At 37.8% G+C, this 18,973-nt stretch overlaps 1 protein-coding gene and 1 pseudogene across 1 annotated transcript in view; both read right to left on the reverse strand.

Moving 5' to 3' along the window:
* Positions 1-354: 354 nt before the first annotated feature.
* Positions 355-2,154, reverse strand: LOC114461669 (DNA/RNA-binding protein KIN17 pseudogene; annotated as a pseudogene).
* Positions 2,155-17,184: 15,030 nt separating this feature from the next.
* LOC114461897 (inactive tyrosine-protein kinase transmembrane receptor ROR1-like) overlaps positions 17,185-18,973 on the reverse strand; it is a 162,875-nt gene continuing 161,086 nt past the window's right edge. Inside the window, 3 exon segments of the mRNA XM_028444376.1 lie at positions 17,185-17,742; positions 17,745-18,309; positions 18,932-18,972. Of these exon segments, the coding sequence (XP_028300177.1) occupies positions 17,611-17,742; positions 17,745-18,309; positions 18,932-18,972 (738 nt within the window). The 3' untranslated portion in view covers positions 17,185-17,610.

Raw genomic sequence — 18,973 nt, forward strand, 5'->3', positions numbered from 1 at the left:
TTTTGGCCACACATGGCAGCTCGAGGTCAGCAAGACGTGGCCTACGAATATTTCTTTCAGCTTGCCTTTTAATGAAAGCCTTTTAATAAAAAAAACACCATATTGAAGCTCCATTTGTGACCTCACATGGCAGTTCTCCCGAGAATCCGCGGTCAACCTTTACGACATTCACGATGGGCAAGCTGAGCGAAATCTTTGTAGGCCACGTCGACGCCTTTGCCCTTTTGTTGACCCGATTCCAGTGATGAGTTTGTGCCTCGTCATTTTTTGCTTAGCCTTAGACACAGTTGTTAGTTTAGATTACGCGTTCACAAGGTGCTTTCAAACTTGTTTGAAATCCTGGTTACTGGAGTCTCAACTGGACGACATGTCCTTCCTTTTGATCGATGATAATTGTTAGGCTTTTAAGGGCTTTAAGAACAAAACTGGATTTAGATGGAACAGCTAGAGAAGCCCCAACTCTTTTATCCTCTCTCTTCCCGGTTTCAGCTCAATGTAAACCAGACTGTTCAGTCTTTTTCCCTTCTCTCCCCTTGCGGACCTGGTCCTCGATGAAATTGGCGCTGCGCTTCTCATCGTACAAATCCTACTTCTTCTTCTTTGCCTGCTCCTTCTGTCGGCGGATGGTCTCCGGGTCCTGTCGATGTATTTGATGTACCAGCCTATGGGGATCTTGTCCACTTTACACAAACCATGTCGACCTAACCATTTGGTGAACTCGATGAGCATCTCCCAATTTGTGGAGATCATGTAGAAGTGCTCTAGTTGGCTGATGTACTCGTTGTACACAATGTTGTTGTGCACTCTCTTGGTGCCAAACCGCCTGCTCAGCTACTCCAGGAAGTCCCTTTTGATTTCATCTGAGAAGTAGTCCAGGAACCTGTTGGGTTTTTCTGAGGCTAGCAGGAGCTGCCGCTGCTGAGACTCGGACATGCAGTGACACTTGAAGCCATTCTTGTCTCTGCGCTGTTTCTGGCACATCTCAGAGAACCAGCGAAGCTTCTGCAACCTTTGGCTTTTATTCGGTTACTAATCGCTTTAGGAGGGAGAGAATCTTTCAAAAATGTTTAAAACGCAAAGTGAGAGAAAGACTTAAAAGTCGTAGTCAGGGCAAACGGTTCCCTCTTGGATATCATCAAACTCTCGCGATGGTTGATGATGCGTTCACGAGCATTGAATTCTCAACAGTTCAAGTTTTTTTTTTTTTTTTTTTTTTTTTAGGGCAACACCGATTTTTTTTTTTTTTTAATTTACATATTGCAATGTTTAGCATGAACAGACTCCTTCAAGAATACAGACATTATACAACATAGATAACATGGAAATAAAAATAAAACAAATAAATACATTTTAAAAATTTGGCAGTTGACTTAATAGCTCTTGATTTTAATTAATCCTAATATTTTTGAATAAAGGTCTTTGGCGAGTTTGGATTCCATACATTTTAGGGATTTAATGTAAAGTTCAAATTCCTTTAGGCAGACTACAATGGGTGGAGTCTTGAGAAATTTGGCATCATGAATAAATAATTTAGCTAAGATTAGTACCATGAAGCTTAACTTTTTCTGTTTTAATATGGTGTCGATTCGATGAAGGTAATCTAAAGTAGCAGTTTCTGGGTTTTAAGACTTTCACACACAAGACCAACATGGTGGATTGCAAATAAGCAAATAACATCTGTTGAATTATTGTTGAGATAATGATAAGCTACATTTTATTTTTAGGCCTGGGTACCGCACTCAAAATGCCACTCACCTTGTTTTTGTTCTTGTTGTTGCGTACACTAGTTAAAATTACTCCTCTGTTATTTGTGAACGGATTGGGCTGAAATTTGGTACGTATAATCTATGAGCCTGATTTTCAATTTGGGGCTCAGGAAAAAAAAATAACTGAAAGTCGATTTATTATTTATTTGTGAGTCAAATATTACAACGGTTGGTGGTACCAAATCATTGGCACATACCAATATATAAATGGGGCCCATTGCCCTGTATGTGTCACGGGGGTGCCAGGGGGCCCCATCTTTCAAATGACTACTCCTCCATTAGTTCTCATTAGATCACAATGCAGTTTGGTATGAATACTCTATGAATTAATATGATGAGATGCTTGGAGCCCTTTCTTTTAACTGGGAACCGTGGGCCCACCCCCCATTTCCGGTAATTTCCAAATTTTTGGGAACATAGTCATGTGATAAATCATTTCAAAGGTAAATCAACGTAGATTAAGATTATGCCTCACACAATTTGATTAGGGGCCCAGGGGCCCACCCCCCTTTTTCTGACAACTTCCATTTAAGTCATTTTCTCATTTATTTGTGAGTCAAATATTGCGACAGTTGGTGGTGCCAAATCATTGACACATACCAATTTGTTAGGGGCCCCATTTTTCAAATGACTACTCCTCCATTAATGCTATTGAATCGGGCTGTAATTTGACATGGATATTCTATGAGCGGATGTCAAGAGCCTCTCGGTGGAACCGAGTCATTTGACTGAATTCTCAGGTACATGGTACGTGCTATTCGGCGTTGAGATGTTCCATGGGCCCAGCCGTAGTTCATCTGAACGTGTTCAAAAACTACAGTGAACATTGATTATCAATTAAAAGTCATCACAGAGCTCTGACACAAACTAAGACACAGCTGACATGCAGCATCTGCCCTGTGTATATCTACTTTACACAATAAGTATTTATGTATTGGAATTTTTATATAAAGGGACAACATCCATATCACAGCAGCCATTGATGATTTTTTTAAGCATTTCCTCCAGTTTTACTAGTTTTTTCTATGCTGTTGGCGCTCCTCTGATGATATCATTTATATAGGTCATGGTTCTTGTAAAAACCAAGTGTGACAAATGCAGTGCTTGAACACACAGCCTCCTCTGCCGCAGAAATTGGCCGCACGACACTTCACTCCAGTTTCTGCTGAGCTCCTGAATGAATCATTTGTTTGGGTCATTGGCTGCAGACTCTGTCAGATGTTTGCAGGGCTGTCAGATGCCTTTTGATGCAGAAAAACACACAGACCCTTGTCGAGGAGTTGAATATGCAATATTTTAATCATCAGCTGTGTTGTTTGTGCTTTCAGTTATGGCTGGGCAATATCTTGAATTTCAAGATATATTGGGTTTTCTATTTCAGCGATAAAGAAAATTACAATATCGTCTAACAATATATTTCTGTTTTGTATTAAAATAGTAGTTTTAGGAACCACTGCTTTTGCTACGTCCCAGAACAGCCACGCTACAAAACTCACATACATGCTGTCCCTTATAGCAGCAAAAGTTAAATTTAAGTTTATCAAGTTCAAAATATTGAGATTTATTTCATTTATTCCTACTTAGAGGAAATAATATCGAGATATGAGTTTTGCTCCATATCGCCAAGCCCTACTTTCAATTAGCTGGAGTGTTCTCATTGTTTTTTTGCATTACAGAAAATCTCAGTTTTTATTTTTTAGGAACTACATATATAATCTGTTGTCGTATTTACAGAAGGGGAGTGTAATAAAATCTGCAGAAAACATGGAAAAGAATGTATGAAGAAAGATTTAACGTGACAAAAGAAGAAGCCAGTGCAGAAATATGAGCTATTCAATCAAACTCAAGGTCAACTCTGTAGCCCTGTTGTTGTGGTACTTCTTCTGTGTGAAGACGTTGAGAAAAAAAACCCAAAAAAACAAGAAGTAACTACAAAATCTCATCCTGTATTTCATTATAGGGAAGATAAAACAACAAACAAGTAGCAATTCTAATGAGTTCCCTAGTCTTTGTGCGTTGCTCATTCATGATGTGTGCAAGGTAAAAAAAAAAAAAAAAAAAAGACACAAAGGCTTTTAGATATAAATAAGTTTCCAGTTCCAGGCTAATGTGAATTTTCAGGCTGCCCCCGAGTCTCAGGACAGCTATCTATCACACACAGGAAACGACCACAGGAAAAAGTACTTGGACTCAGTTGTTTTTAGTGCACGGTGACATATGTGCTTTATAAGGCACAAAATCTCGAAACAAACAGGAGAAAAATGTACCACCTCAATGAAATACTCACAATGTTGAAGACTAAACATTTGTTTAACCTTGAAACCTTTGTAAATAATAACCTGACAGCCTTCTTTTTTTTTTTTTAAGAAATACATGGCAGTTGTCCTCCTTGTGCCAATAATCCTATAAAAACAACCAAATGAACAATTGCATTAGTAGATGGGTAACTTGTGATCATCATTGTTTATCCACTAGACAAAACAGTATCCAAACCAATACCACAAGTGAACATCAGCAAATCATGAGCCCATACAAACACACTCGCTTCTATTAGCAATTTAAACACTCAGTTCAACCTAATGGTTTTTTAGGGGACCCCATCGCAACAAAATTTCAATAAAATAAGTAAAAATTTAGATTTTTATACTTTGATAATCATAAAAAAAAACCCATAAAATGTGCAATATTTCAAAACAGTAATAATACATTTCTTTGAGTGCAAATAATTTTCTTTTTCTTTTTTTTACTATTTTTCATGCCCATGAATTTAAACCTATAGTTATTATTGGGGATGGAAATGTCTTCCAAGCCTTTATAGTGTAAATAATCCTAGTACCATAATCAGGATAATTGATCCAGATAACTGCCAAATGTTTGGCAAAGAGGAGGATTGTGCAATCTGAGTGCTCTTATTTTTTAAATATCCTTTGTCACAGTTTTGTTAATGGTGCCTATGAGTCGAGTGTCAATGTTATGAATTATTATTAGTCAACTAAACACAGCTTAAAGAAACCAGGACATGACTTGAACCCCATGACTTTCTGGCTGTGCATCTTGTGACTGAAAGCAACTGAAGTGATAGGTTTTATCTTTACAAAGACAAGGTTTTCTGACGTGAACACCCAAAAAATCAGAAAAGGAAGCTTGATACTGGCAGATAAGATGCGATGAGTGCGTTCACACTGAAGCATTAGCTGCTGGATCGATATGATGATGACTGTGTGTGTGTAGCTGGGGTAGGGTTTTAAAGCAAGGACCATACCGTTTCCATGGCAACATGATTCTTTGAAGTTTTTGCCCCTCTTTTTGCAGCTGGATAAAACGAACCAGATCTACTCTGTTCTCCCCTCAGCTTCGAGCCCGCCCCCCACCCCCACCCCTCACTCCCTTCCCTCCCATCTCCCTCTCACACTGCTTTTCAATGCATCAAAAAAAAATTCTCTTTGAAGACTTAAGCTGATTTCAAGTCAAACCCAGCACTATTTCTGGCTCTATTCAGCACAGAGGCAGAGGCTTTCTTTGTGCCATGTTTGACATCTGTGTTCATGACAGATGGAAAAATGTGAGTGGGTACATTTATGTATTAAAAAAAAAAAAAAAAAAAAAAAAAAAAAAGAGTATGGAAAGCATGACGAAATGTGCGTATGTGTGCGAGCACAGCAAACACTCATAAACAGTATGATTACAAGCTGACTGCTGGTCGAAGCAGATAATGAGACATCTTTCATGTGTTTGAAAGTGTGTGTGTGTGTGCGTTTGTGTGTGGAAGGCAGGCAAGTAGGGGCTCAGAGACTTCTGAATATTAAAAGAGGGAGAAGAAGCGAATGGTGGGAGGCAGAGAAGTGGTGATGGGAAGAGGTTAAAAACATGCCATCCTGTCATCCTCATACTAAAATGTAAAATATTAATTAGCTCGGTGTTTGAGCTCAATCCAAAGTAATTTATTCAAGAAGCATTGCAGTGATTAAAGATTTGCTCAAAATGTTCCAGAAAAGGCAAAATTATTTTGGTAGAAAATAGTCCAGATACATTTTCCCAAAGGTTGAGTGAGTGAAATGTTTTGTTAAGGACAGTACAAGAAACTGTACATGGCCATTAAAAACATTTCTGATTCTGATTGAGCTGAAATAGACAATACAAGGACATGTAATCTATATAAATCCCAAAGCCAAATGTTAACTGCATTGCTTTAAGAACATATTGATCATTGTGAATAAATATTGGTTTCTGCATGTGCTTTAAATTTCTGCTTCGAGAACAAAGAACCATAGGAAAGGAGGTTATCACTCTCATTTTTTTTTCATTAAAAAAAAAAAAAAAAAAAAAAGGTTATCATTCTCATGACTAATCCATTTGGACACAAGATCTATTACACAGGCTACTCTAATGTAGCTCATATGTGTATAATCAGTGTATTTCTAGTGTGAGAGAAGAAGTTAAACAGTTTTCATACGTCCATTTTTAAAAAAAAAGGGAAAATAAATAAATGTAACAGCATTTAATTACAAGTTTACCCATCCCAACAACATTTTAAAACACTATAGTTTATTTGAATCTGATAAAGTTTATCTGATAACCTTTAACGAATCAAAGGTCACTTGATTGATTTTTTTTTTTTTTTTTTTTTTTCAAAGTACGCTGAATAGTTTTGAGCAAACACTCGGACATCAATTCACACCTTTATCTCCAGGAAGCGGAAGAACCACCTTAATCTCACAGCTGATCTTAACAGTGATCCCTGCACACAGGAGATGAAAGAGAAGTAGAGCCCAGACGCTCCAACACATACTCATTGCTTTTAATCCAAATCAGGACCTTTCCAACAAAGGCTGTTTTGTTGTCTTGCAGCGCTGCGTTGGTCACAGTGGAAACAGGAGAATAGGAAAGGAATTCTTCTCAGCACAGGGCTGCACATGCAACAAAGCCAGCAACACCAATTTCAATCAAACCATTTCTTTTTTTTTTATGATTTAAAAATAAATAAAGGACATCAGTTGGCATATAATGGGACCATTTAACAAAACAGTTCACTCACTCAACCTTTGAATAGTAAGAAGCAACAATGCTACTGTCAGTAGCAGTCCATTTTGGATTAAAAAAAATAAAAAGTGAAATTAAAAAAGCAAAAAACAAACTCAAAAACTGAAGTAAGTCAAAGTATTTTATTATGATATAGCCTCTATTATTGTGTTGACGTATTTTACCTCCTTCATTGCACTATTTATTCAGGTGTCTTTTGGGTATTCTGTGTGTTGCCGTCTGTTGTTTATTTTCTTGCACTTTATCCAAGTTGTCATGACAGTAAATTTCCCTACTGCTGGACCAATGCAATTGTTCTACTCTATTGACAAAAACTAACTGCACAATTCAAACAGAACCATGTGGGCAGCCAGTAGACAAGGACAATCCATGCAGAGACAGAACAGCAGCACTCAGTGTGAACACTCCTTAAGTAGTGGGGGAAGGTAATTAATAGATGAGGAACACCTGAGTGGCGACATGAGGGAAAAGAGCAAAGAAAACATGAGAATCATTACCCCAGTGGCTTTTAACCTGTGGCTTTATTATTTATCATTATTACTTTATTATTACTGTTCTAATTTCTTTTTAACTCATTTTCTTGACTTTTTGTTTGGATGGAGGGGCTGAAAATGTTTAGGCTTAACAGAAAAAAGTTTTAGAACCCATGCTCTACCTCTGCCCATAGATGACGACAAAAAATAAGAGCTAGAAACAAACAGAACATATTATCAACTAAAAAACTAACACATTCAGACAGTAACAAACAAGCCCAAACAAAACATGAACCCATACCATACCATATGAATGACCAATCTGAAAACTATTGATATTTTTTTCATTCAAAGTAATCAGCCTTTAGAGTTTTTCCGCTTCGTCAATGTGATCGATTAGAACTCTAATTTCAATACGAGTGACCCAGAATCTCCAGGATCCAGCATGAATAGACCCAGGGGCTTGGCTGATCTCCTGCTGTCTCAGGGCCAAGAGGGGCCCCAGCGCAGTGAGATCTCAGACAAGCTGAGTGGAAGCAGACCCCGGGGGTTTTGTTGGAGAGGGTTGAAGTGAGGAGGGGTGAATACAAAGTGGCAGGCCCTGCTCTAGGAGCCCCACTGCTGACACACACACAGATGGAACGCATTAGAGTCTCATTCCAGCACAAAGATGCACAGATTATTAGATGGTTTTAGTAGAGTGGGAGGAGTATGGTAAAGATAGAGAGGACGGGAGGAGTGCAAAGTTAGAAACTGAGATTAGAGCAGATGAAGGAGAGAAAACCTTGAGAGGAAAGGGACAAACAACACCTGTGAAGGACGTTGGATTACTGCACACTTTAGATTTAGTTTCCCCTAAAAGTATTCAAACAGCTACAGCTGGTTCAGAACGCTGCAGCTCGGTTCTTAACCAGAACAAATAGGTCAGAGCACATTACTCCAGTTTTAAAGTCTTTACACTGGCTCCCAGTCAGCCTCAGAATAAACTTTAAAGTTCTGCTGCTGGTGTATAAATCTGTGAATGGGTTTGGTCCAGAATACATCAGTGACAAGTTAGAAGTTAAAATTGAAAGATGATTAGAAGATTAATTCTTCCAACCCACCTGAACTTACTGAAGGAAGTGATGAAGAATCTACAGTTGGAAAAAAAAAAATTGTCAAGAAGAAGTTGAACATATTCTACTTAATTTATCAACCTTTATAGCAGTGTTTTTTCAACCTTGGGGTCGTAATACTAGTAACAATAAAAAATGCAGTTAAAAAAAATCTGAGCTAGCTACTTTAGATTGATAATACAGTTTAAAAACATGATCAAAAATGAATTCTGTCTTTAGGGTCACGATCCAAAAACCACTGTTTTATAGACTATTAATGAAATAAATAATTCAGTATAGTATATGTATGATGTATTCAGTTGATACAGTTGTTGTTGTTGGTTTATTTTAAAAACAATTGCATTTATGTAACTTTCATTTCTATTGTATTTCCATCTCGCTCTTTCTTTTTTCCTCCTCACCATTTAAACTAACGAAAAGATGTATTTGTGACACATACTGGACTCCAGTTTATGTGGGTCACCAGCAGGTCTCGACCCCCAAAATCACAACAATCAAAAATTAGATAGTCATGCAGCTATTACCGTACATCCTACAGTGAATATTATTGATAAAAAAAACCCAAAAACAAACAAACAAACAATCTTGATTCATTACTGAGTCCTGTTTCTCCTGCTAGGTACAGTATGTATACATTATCTGGGCCTGTGCAGTGATTTTATGCTTCTTTAAAACTAAATGTTGACATATAGGCTGTGCACACAACCCTCTTTGTTGACATGCACCATTTTTAGGTCAGGTACTCGTGCAGGGCTTAATCCAGAAACTATTTATACCCACCAACTCTATACGTACACACACACACACACACACTGAGATACTAAACTTTAAAAGACATTTGCTTATTGAGTTTACGTGTAAACACAAACTCTATTCATCAGTTAGTGTGCTGGAGTGGTTATCTAAATGTCATTAGGTTCTGTAGATTTAAGCAGTTAGGCCTCAATCAGTTGCTCTGTCTTTCTTTGCTACACAGCTTTAAGGTTTAATATTTCTACAGATGATTATTAAGCTGTAAATATACAACTGTATATGTGAGAACATGCATGATTATAATATACAGTACTCTGGGATCAACTTTATTCTGAATACAAGTCCAGATGTTTCCTGGCAGGGCTGGCCCAAGCCTTTTTGGTGCCCAAGGTGAAATGACTTCATAAAAATCCAAAAGCAATGCAAACAGTGCAAGCAAAAGTTAAAATTAGATATAAAAGTTTCAGTACAAGGACATTTCTACTTTCCTGTTTGGTTTTACTAGTCAGTAACAGAAATCTTACAACCAAAGAACACAATGTAAAACCAACAAATAGAATTATATAGAATATAGAATATAAACAAGAATATAAATATAAATATGGGGCAGAAGATTAGCAGGCATAGTTACATATTTTTAATATTCATATTCAATTAAGAGAAAACATGTACAGTGTTTGTAAAGGGTGTGTTTCACGTACATTATACCTTTTTAAATTAATATAAAAAAAACTAATTTAAAAAAAGATCTAACTACTTTATATTTAGGCCCCTGAACTAAAATGAGTTTGAAACCAGTGACATAACGTACTTATATCCCGCTTCATAGGACACTCTTTTTAAGGGGGTCTCAGACAGAGAATGTTTGGTTAGGTGAAGCCCGCTAACGGAGAGATATCCCGGATATACTTATCCAGCTTCGTAGTACAGGTCTTAAAGGTTATGCCTTGGCTTAGAAAACTGATTAAAAATTTTTTTTTTTGGTTGGGTCAGTTATTGCTAAAATCATGGAGGTAATAACAAATGAACAATGTACGCATACTATGTCGAGGCCCTGTGGGAAATGAAACCCTGCAGTGATAGTTCACTTGACAGTGTTCAAAGACTTCCTTCTCTTCTCCGTTCCAAGGTCACTCTGTGGCAGTTTGGACAGCGGGGGTCAAGCGGCTGTCAGCCCCTCAACAAAAACAGCTCATGTTCCCCAACAATCGGCCGCTTGTTAGAAGCTCCCAGCACCTCAGTGACAGAGAGCAAAGACATGGAAACTGTATCTGCCCAGGCTGCAGTGCATGCTCTGTCTGAAGTTCTCAATCCATCATCTCAGTCATCATCCCACCAGTACAGAAAGACTTTTTATAATATCCTGAATAAACATCAACAGCAGCTGGTTGATCCCTTAACATGTTTCATTTGATGAAAGGAACGTTAATTTGCTGCCTTAGACCATGGGTTATCAACCTTTTCTGCCCGTAACCCCCAAAATAAAGGTGCCAGAGACTGGGGACCCCCACTGTACCTGAAGGTGGTTGAACACAGACATGAAAATTGAAGAACAGTCATGTGGAGACAGGACCATCTATAAGGGGGAACAAAGGGGAACCTTTTTAGGGTCCATCCATAAAGTCAGCAAAATGATGGTCCATTATTCTATAAATCTGTGATAACCACATTTATTTATTTATCTGAATAATATTTACTGTCATCCAGGAAGTTTATTATTATTTGCGCCATATTATGGTCATTTAAAAGATGTAAATCCTTGTTTTAATCAGAAATAAAATGGGTTAAAAGTGACAGAAAATAGTGGAAAAGGTGGTGAAATGGGATTTAAAAACACCACAGAAATTGATTAAAAGTTGCAAATTAGACAGAAAAAGTGGTCAAAAAGGTTAATTTCAAAGTGTCAATATTGGCTTAAAAGTGGCAAAAATGGGGAGAGGGGAGGTTGGGGTAATGTAATTTGAAAAGTAGGAAACAATTACTTTAAACTGGCAAATAATGGGCATGACAAATGGTAAATGTGGTTGAATTGACCAAAATAAACATGAAATATGGTGAAAAGAGGTTAAAAGTGACAATAATGGGTCAACATGTGCCACATTAGGTGGAAAAGTGGTGGAAAGGGTTTATAAGTGCTGAAAATGTCTTAAAGTGGAAAAATTTGACGGAGAAGTGGCAAGAATGTGAATAATGTAGCTAAAATGCAAAAATATGTCAAGAAGTTGCAGAAAAGGGTAAAAATAAGCAAAAATTGGTTCAAATTGTTCTTGAAGGCACCTGGCAACCCACTCCCAGTGTCTTGCGACCCCAAATGGGGTCCTGACCCCAAGATTGAGAACAACTGACTTAGACAACATAAGGAACAATTAGTAATTTCACCTACCAGTGGTTATAAGAGGATATAAATATCGATTTTTAATATATTCATCACCCCAGAAACAAAACGCAATATATACGAGAATAGTTATTTTTTACCCACCTTTACATTTTACTCTGTATGCTAATGAAAAAGATTCTATGTACTGTATATCATCATCCATTATACCTTGCTTTCTATTCCATCCTCACTGCTTTACCTACAAAGAATAACGGACTTCAGTTTTTCGTCAAAGCCTATAAAATGCATTCCATCCTAAACTCAAGGAGCTGAAAACAGAAATCTTTAGTTAAAGTTTGCTCTCAGGGCTCGTGTGTCATTGGTTAGGAAGTAAATGTATTTACAGTTTGCATGGATGGAAAGAAGGTAGACTAAAATAGAACAATATCAAACCTTTTGTCAGTTCAAACGCCGTAAGTTTACTATTTTCTTTTTTCTAAAATCAGTGTTATTTTCCCCCCACTGTTGTTTACAGCCTTAAAAAAAAGAAGAATCCAACAGCCCATAATGAACACTTGGTAGTTAAGGAGGCAGATGTTTTCTGTAACACAGACAAGAGCGAGCGAGCATTAGGTTTAATTCACCAGATGGACAGAAACAGCAACAACAGCAAGTGGCCAAATGAAATCAGAGGATGCTAATTTAAGTAAAACTCAACACTTGATCCAATACAACCTCGAACTCTGAAAACAGGAGGGTTTAGTTAGTGACGCAATATGTTTATTGGTAAATAATGGCTTAGTGGTTAGCACGTCCGCCTCACAGCAAGAAGGTCCTGGGTCCTGGGTTCAAGCCCTGGGGTGGACATGGGTCCTTTCTGTGTGGAGTTTGCATGTTCTCCCCGTGCTGCGTGGGTTTCCTCCGGGTACTCCGGCTTCCTCCCACAATCCAAAAAACATGACTGTAAGGTTGATTGGAGTCTCTAAATTGCCCATAGGAGTGAATGAGAGAGTGTCTGTGTTGCCCTGTGATGGACTGGCGCCCTGTCCAGGGTGTACCCCCGCCCAGCGCCCTACGAGAGCCGGAGATTGGCACCGGCAGACCCCCGCGACCCTGTTAAACGGGAATAAGCGGGTATGAAGATGGATGGGCTTAGTTCAGACATGGGCAACTGGCAGCCACCACAAAGTAGATTCACAAAATGACTGAGAAAACGTACAAAATGAGAGAAAAATACACGAAACAAAAATATACACAATTCATTCAAAAACACAAAACGACAACAGAAAAACACAAAATGAGAGATAAATATACAAAATGAGAGGAATTTACTAAATGACAACAAAATCACACAAAACCAAAACAAATAGACTATGCACAAACATCTCTAAAATGACAAAATCCACAAATATACACAACTTGCGTAATAGCACACAAAACAACAAAAATGACATGAAAATGCACACAAAACAACAAAACGAGAAGAAAATGCACACAAAACACAAACAAAAACACACAAAACAATAAAATGACATGAAAATGCAGACAAAACGCAAACAAAAACACACAAAACAACAACATGACAAGAAAATACACACAAAACACAAACAAAAACTGACAAAAACATGACAAGAAACTGCACATAAAACACAAACAAAAAACACACAAAACAACAAAATGACATGAAATACGCACAAAACAAAAAGAAAAACACAAAACAACAAAATTACAAAAAAAATATACACAAAACAAAAACACACAAAACAACAAAATTACAAGAAAATACACACAAAATAACAGGAAAATACACACAAAACAAAAGCACACAAAAGACAACAAAAAGGCCCAAAAGGAGGCACAGAAACACAAAACAATCACAAAATAACAAGTAAAATAGACAAAACACTGCATTAATGCTTAGCTTGGTCATTATTCTAAATGCTGACATAAATTTTCAAAATGTGATCCTCGGATCAGACAAACACATTTTTTGGCTCTCGCTGTCCTAACTTTTGCCCACTTCTGGTTTAGTTGAATGCATACAAGTTATTATTTTACACCAGTGATTTTTAGCTCAATAAATTTGAGCATGTTGGTAGTAAGTAGTTGTAATGGTTGGATTGATTTTATCTATATCGAGGAAAATGGCAGAATAAATTGAGGAAAATTGCAGGATCTTAGGAAAATTGAGAGTTCTTTGAACAATTTGAGTTTAAAAATGACTGCCATCATGTGATACAAGCATGGGGAAACTGTACGCCTGCAAATATTGTGGGGCTTTGTGTATTTGGAGGCACTGAGATATCTACAACCGAATTATTTGGTAATTTACACAATGATTCATGTTTTCTCTGTCATTTTTTACTTTTTACCAAATTGGATGCTCTGCTCTAAAGGGCCGGATTTGGCCCCTGGACCTTAAGTTTGACACCAGTGATTTAGATCCTTAAAATAATGTTTGAAAACAATAGTCAGTGGTGGGATAATTGTGGTTACAAAGTGTGAAAAAAACACTTTTAACATTTTTTTTGTTCCAATTATACAAGTATGAATTAAAGAGGAACAATTAGCCAAAGCTAATTAGCTTAAAGACAAACAGCTGCACTGTGGTGAACGCTACAAAATAAAGGTAGGAACCATGAATTTAACGTTATTTATCAACCTTTTACACCGACTTTAAAATTAGATAGTTACAATAACATTGTTTCTCTCGTCTAAACTATAATTATAGTCTTATATGACGCATTTTAACCGTATTTATGGTGCATAAATGTCTCAGCAGGAGCAGATGTTGTGTTTTTTTTTTTGTCTGAATGCCAGTAAAAACGTAAATTTAAGACAGAATGCAACATTAAAACAAGTAATAATAATAATTAACAAAAAAAAAAATACTATACCATAGTTGAGTCTGTGGTTGAATTTAAGCTGGAACTTCATTTCCTGCCGTTTTCAGTTTGTATTAAACAGGTGAATGTCGCCACCTTATGGTCAACAGAGGTAATACAGTGATCAAAACATGGCTTTAGGAAATACAGCAGACATTAACAATATTAACCAAACAGCATTTATTAACTGATATAACTTTACAAAACATTTGTGCAAAAAAAAAAAAAAAAAACAAGTCCAAAACAACACAAAAGACAAAGGCCTCTCTTGGTCAATAATGTATGTAAACCTTCAGTAAGGGCACACGGTGGATGAAATGCTAATTTACTTTTTAAAAAGTGGGTTGAAAGAAATAAATCAGTTTTGTTTTTAGAATGCAAAAGTCCATGGTGAAAATTCACAGCCTTGTGTACAAGTGGTATTTGGAGAAAAAGGACTACATTAGTTTCTATATATTTGCACGGCTGTGGATGCCTAGGTAGCTCATTTTGTATCAAAAAAATCTTAAACGGACACATAAAAATCATGAAATATAAACAAATTCACTTCAATTTTATAAAATAAGTGTTGAACAGTACACATTACTTACAAATACCAAGAGCTCCCCTTCATATTAATATTTATATTCTCTAACACTATCCTGTTGGGGGTGATAAAGCCTAAAGAAGACATTGCAAACTCAGAATACGGTCATTTTTCATATTTATATCAATTATCTGGTTTTCATATTCGGGTCACTGCAAAAACTTGTATCAGTCACGTGTAAAAATACACAAGTGAACATTTCCCATCTGCATTCAACTAAAATCAGATAAAGGAACACCAAGGGAAATAAAACCAAAACAATCATGGCTATGAAGTGTTCGAATGAAATGTGATTGTCACTTTCACAGAAACTAATTAAGAACTTTAATAAATCCACAGAAACAGAAATGATTTTGGAGCTGCTTGGAAGGTTCTTTTTCAGTTTCTTGTTTTTTCTTTTAACGTACCACCATCGTATCCAAACATCCGAGGCCTCAAGTGTAATTTAAGGATTTTCCAATATTGACACTGACCATTCTACGGCGTGATAAAATACGAAAGGCACTGAAGGCATCATTTGATCTGCTGGTTGATTAAAAAAAAAATACAGATTTTGGTAGGACTCACCACACGTTTGTTTAATGAATGCACAGATCAGCCATTACTAAATATTCATTATGATACCTGATGTTTGGATAGTCTCAGTAAACTGTTATTTGGGCTGTTTGGAGGGTTTTTTCAGGGTGATACATCAACACATATGTCCCATATTGCTGCACAGGCTGTAATAACACCAACTTTATCATTATACCAGTTGTTAGAGCTACTATCTTTACCATGGAGCAAATAGTTATTCCTGGTTATTGTTTTCCAGAGTTTTATTGTTCTTTATTTACCGGTGAGTAGTTCCTACCGCATCCTTACAAGTTTATAAATATTATTATTATTGTGCATAGTTCCTGTTAGGAATATATATGTAGATCTCAATGAGGTCACCTTGAAAAAAATAAAAAAAATAAAAACACAACTTTTTCTAATAATAAAAAGCCCGTGGCTATTGATATGGAAACATATCAATAGCCTGCCACTCTATGCATTCGCAGCGTTGGCCAGTTTAGGTCACGTGATAGGTGCGCCATGTGACTTAAAGTTCTGTCAGTTTTATTTTAGCTCATATTTATTTTTAGCTACCCCGCTAACCCTTTTATTTTAGCCCTAACCCTACAGCAGGAAATACCCTAAAATGTAATTTTTTTTGTATATGTATTTTTAAAGGTGGAATTTGCTGTGTTAAATATGTTAAAATGAAAAAAATATATATAACAAAAGGGGGATTCGAACCCACGGCAGCCGAAGGAAAAATTGATACGTGTCTAATGACACGTTTCCTATTAAAAACAATGTCACAAAAAAATATGTTGTCTTTTGTAGTATAATTAATTATATTATCAGCTGGTTAGATCATGTGAATTAGTTTGTACTGTGATTTAAAAAAAAAAAAAATAAAAACAATAATGATAATGAACTGGTTTCCAAGTGTTTCCGAGCAGTAGGAACTAATAAAACTCTGGAAAACGATACATATTTGCTCACTGGTAAAGATAGTAGCTCTAACAATTGCTATAATAATAAAGTTGATGCTATGTTTCCGGGTTTGAGTATCACCCGTTTTTTAATCCTCATTGTGGATCAATAGGCAGGTCGGAGTTTACATGATGTGATACAGAATTAAATCCATCTGCTCCTTTGGATCCTACACGGCTGAACAGTTGGAAGCCTTGTGGGCGTTGCAGAGAATTAAAAGAAATAAAACAAAAAAAAAAAACATTCAGCTGTCATTTAACTAACGAGCACTTCAGTACCAGGGTTAGGATTTACTCCCTGTACGAGTTCAAGTGTAGCTGCTTCACCTTGGAGCTGCATGGGGCGGGGGGCGTGTCTAATAAAACCCACCTGTTGGTCTCGTCCTCCTTTGATTTTCACTAACACGTCGTCCACTGATGTGTCACAGCACTGCTGGAGGGCACCTAAAGGCCACGAGTGTCACCCTGTATCACACACGTCTGTACTCACCCCCAGCACTGAAACCTTTTGTCATTCCACGAGCACAGAAGAGGAAATATTTCATTTTGTCGTCTTTTTAAACACTTTGTCACGTCGAGGTTTCCTTTATTCAGACGGATTTTTTTTAAATCTCCTGACATGTTTCGACTGTCAACTGCCAGTCTTCCTCAGAGGAGTTCTTCTCATCGCTTTTTGAAGTTTTCACTTGACTTCCAAGACAAAATGAATGTCGCTGGAACTATTTCAGCAATCAGCAGAACTCCTCTGAGGAAGACTGGCAGTTGACAGTCGAAACATGTCAGGAGATATAAAAAATTTCCTGAAAAAAACTTTGAACAAACGAAACCTTAACTTAACATACAGAAGAGGAAAATCTGCTACGTTTTCACCTTTTAGAGTGTTTTTCTTCTTGTTGTTTTTAAAAAAGGAGTTAGTTACGTAACTTTACTCATTCATTCAGGACCTATGTACCGTATGTACAGAGGATAAAATAACAGCAATAGGATAATAAGTACACTTGCTTTAAACAGTAAGGCGTTCCAAAGTCACTCAGCTTTGTGTTTGTGTTGCTCCAGCAGTGTTTGTTTGTTTGTTTGTGTTTATATTTTTGCACACACAGACCCAGGATGAGAGGCTGGACTCTTCATGGGGGCCCAAATGTCCCGTGTCCTTCACAGGTCTGCCGTGATGACAGAGTCATTGTACATCAGTGTGTCTGAGTCAGGCATGAGCAGCGTCGCCGTTTGGGACACGTGGTCCAGCGCCCCCATCCCCTTCTGGGTCATGTGTCCGTAGATCTGCGGTGGTGGCGCCCCCCGCTGTTAGGCATGATGCAGTGGGACAGCAGCGGCGTGTTGGCGTCGTGGTTGGAGCCCGTGGTGGAGGGCACGCCGCTCACGTGGCCCGTGCTGGTGGAGCCGCTGGCGCTGCTGGGGGAGCGGCTTTTAGGGGGCGGCAGGTGGTGCTGGATCACCCTGGCAGGGGGAGCGGGGGGCACAAAGTGAGCTGGGAAAGCCGCGTATCCAGGTGGGATGGGGTATCCATTGACGGGGATAAAACGCTGGTGGGTTTGTTGCACCGCCATCTGCGTCCAGGCTGGGATGGGCGCCATCTGGCCTGGGGGGGGCATGGCCTGAGCCGGGTAGAGGTACCCGGCGGCAGTGGCATATCGGGGGTTACTCAGGTTGCTGACGGGGCTGGCGCTGAGCGAGGTGGTCTGAGTGGTGGCGTTGCCCCCTCCACCAGAGGGCGTACTGGAGCTGGCGTGTGAGGAATGGCCCTCCCAGGCTCTCAGGCGGGCGTGGATGTCCTTAAAACGTGGACGACGCGCTGGTCCTTCCTGCCAACATTCAGTCATCAAACAGTAAAACCTGAAAGACAAAGGAGAGACTTCACCATGAATCCCAATCTTAATATTATTATTATTATTATTATTATTATTATTATATTATTATTATTATTATTATTATTATTGTTATGTTTTTGGTTTGTTTTTGTTTTTTGCACCATCCACCACCAAGTAAAATCCTTTGTATTGTCTAAAAACTAGGCAATAAAACTGGTTCTGATGCAGAGTTTACATGTTCTCCACAAGTGTCTAGTCCTAAAAAAAAAGTAAAGTGATTGTGAAACAAAACTAAGGAATAAAAACAAAACTTTAAGAGGAATTTTTTGACATTGTTTCATGCTATTTTGTCCATAAAGTAGTACTTTATAAAGATAAAAAATCATTAACAATTAAAATAATTTAAAAACTGTCCAAAAGACAGAATGTACGAGTTGAAAGAGATGTTTTTTTTGAAACGATGAGAGATAATTTGATTTGTCACACAAATGTAATAGAGCTGCTAGTTAGAGAACAGTTAAATCTAGGTTTGCGGTTTGCTCATGTGTTTGCATGAATTTAATAAAAAATGGAAATGTTCTCAAATAAATTCCCAAATGTTCTGTAAAAAAGACGTGTGTGTGCATGTGTGTGGTCGGTGCACATACCTCTGTGGGCAGTCCTCGGGGCAGGGCAGCAGCTGCCGCTCT

The sequence above is a fragment of the Gouania willdenowi genome, chromosome 4, assembly GCF_900634775.1.
Source record: "Gouania willdenowi chromosome 4, fGouWil2.1, whole genome shotgun sequence".
NCBI classification, from domain to species: domain Eukaryota; kingdom Metazoa; phylum Chordata; class Actinopteri; order Blenniiformes; family Gobiesocidae; genus Gouania; species Gouania willdenowi.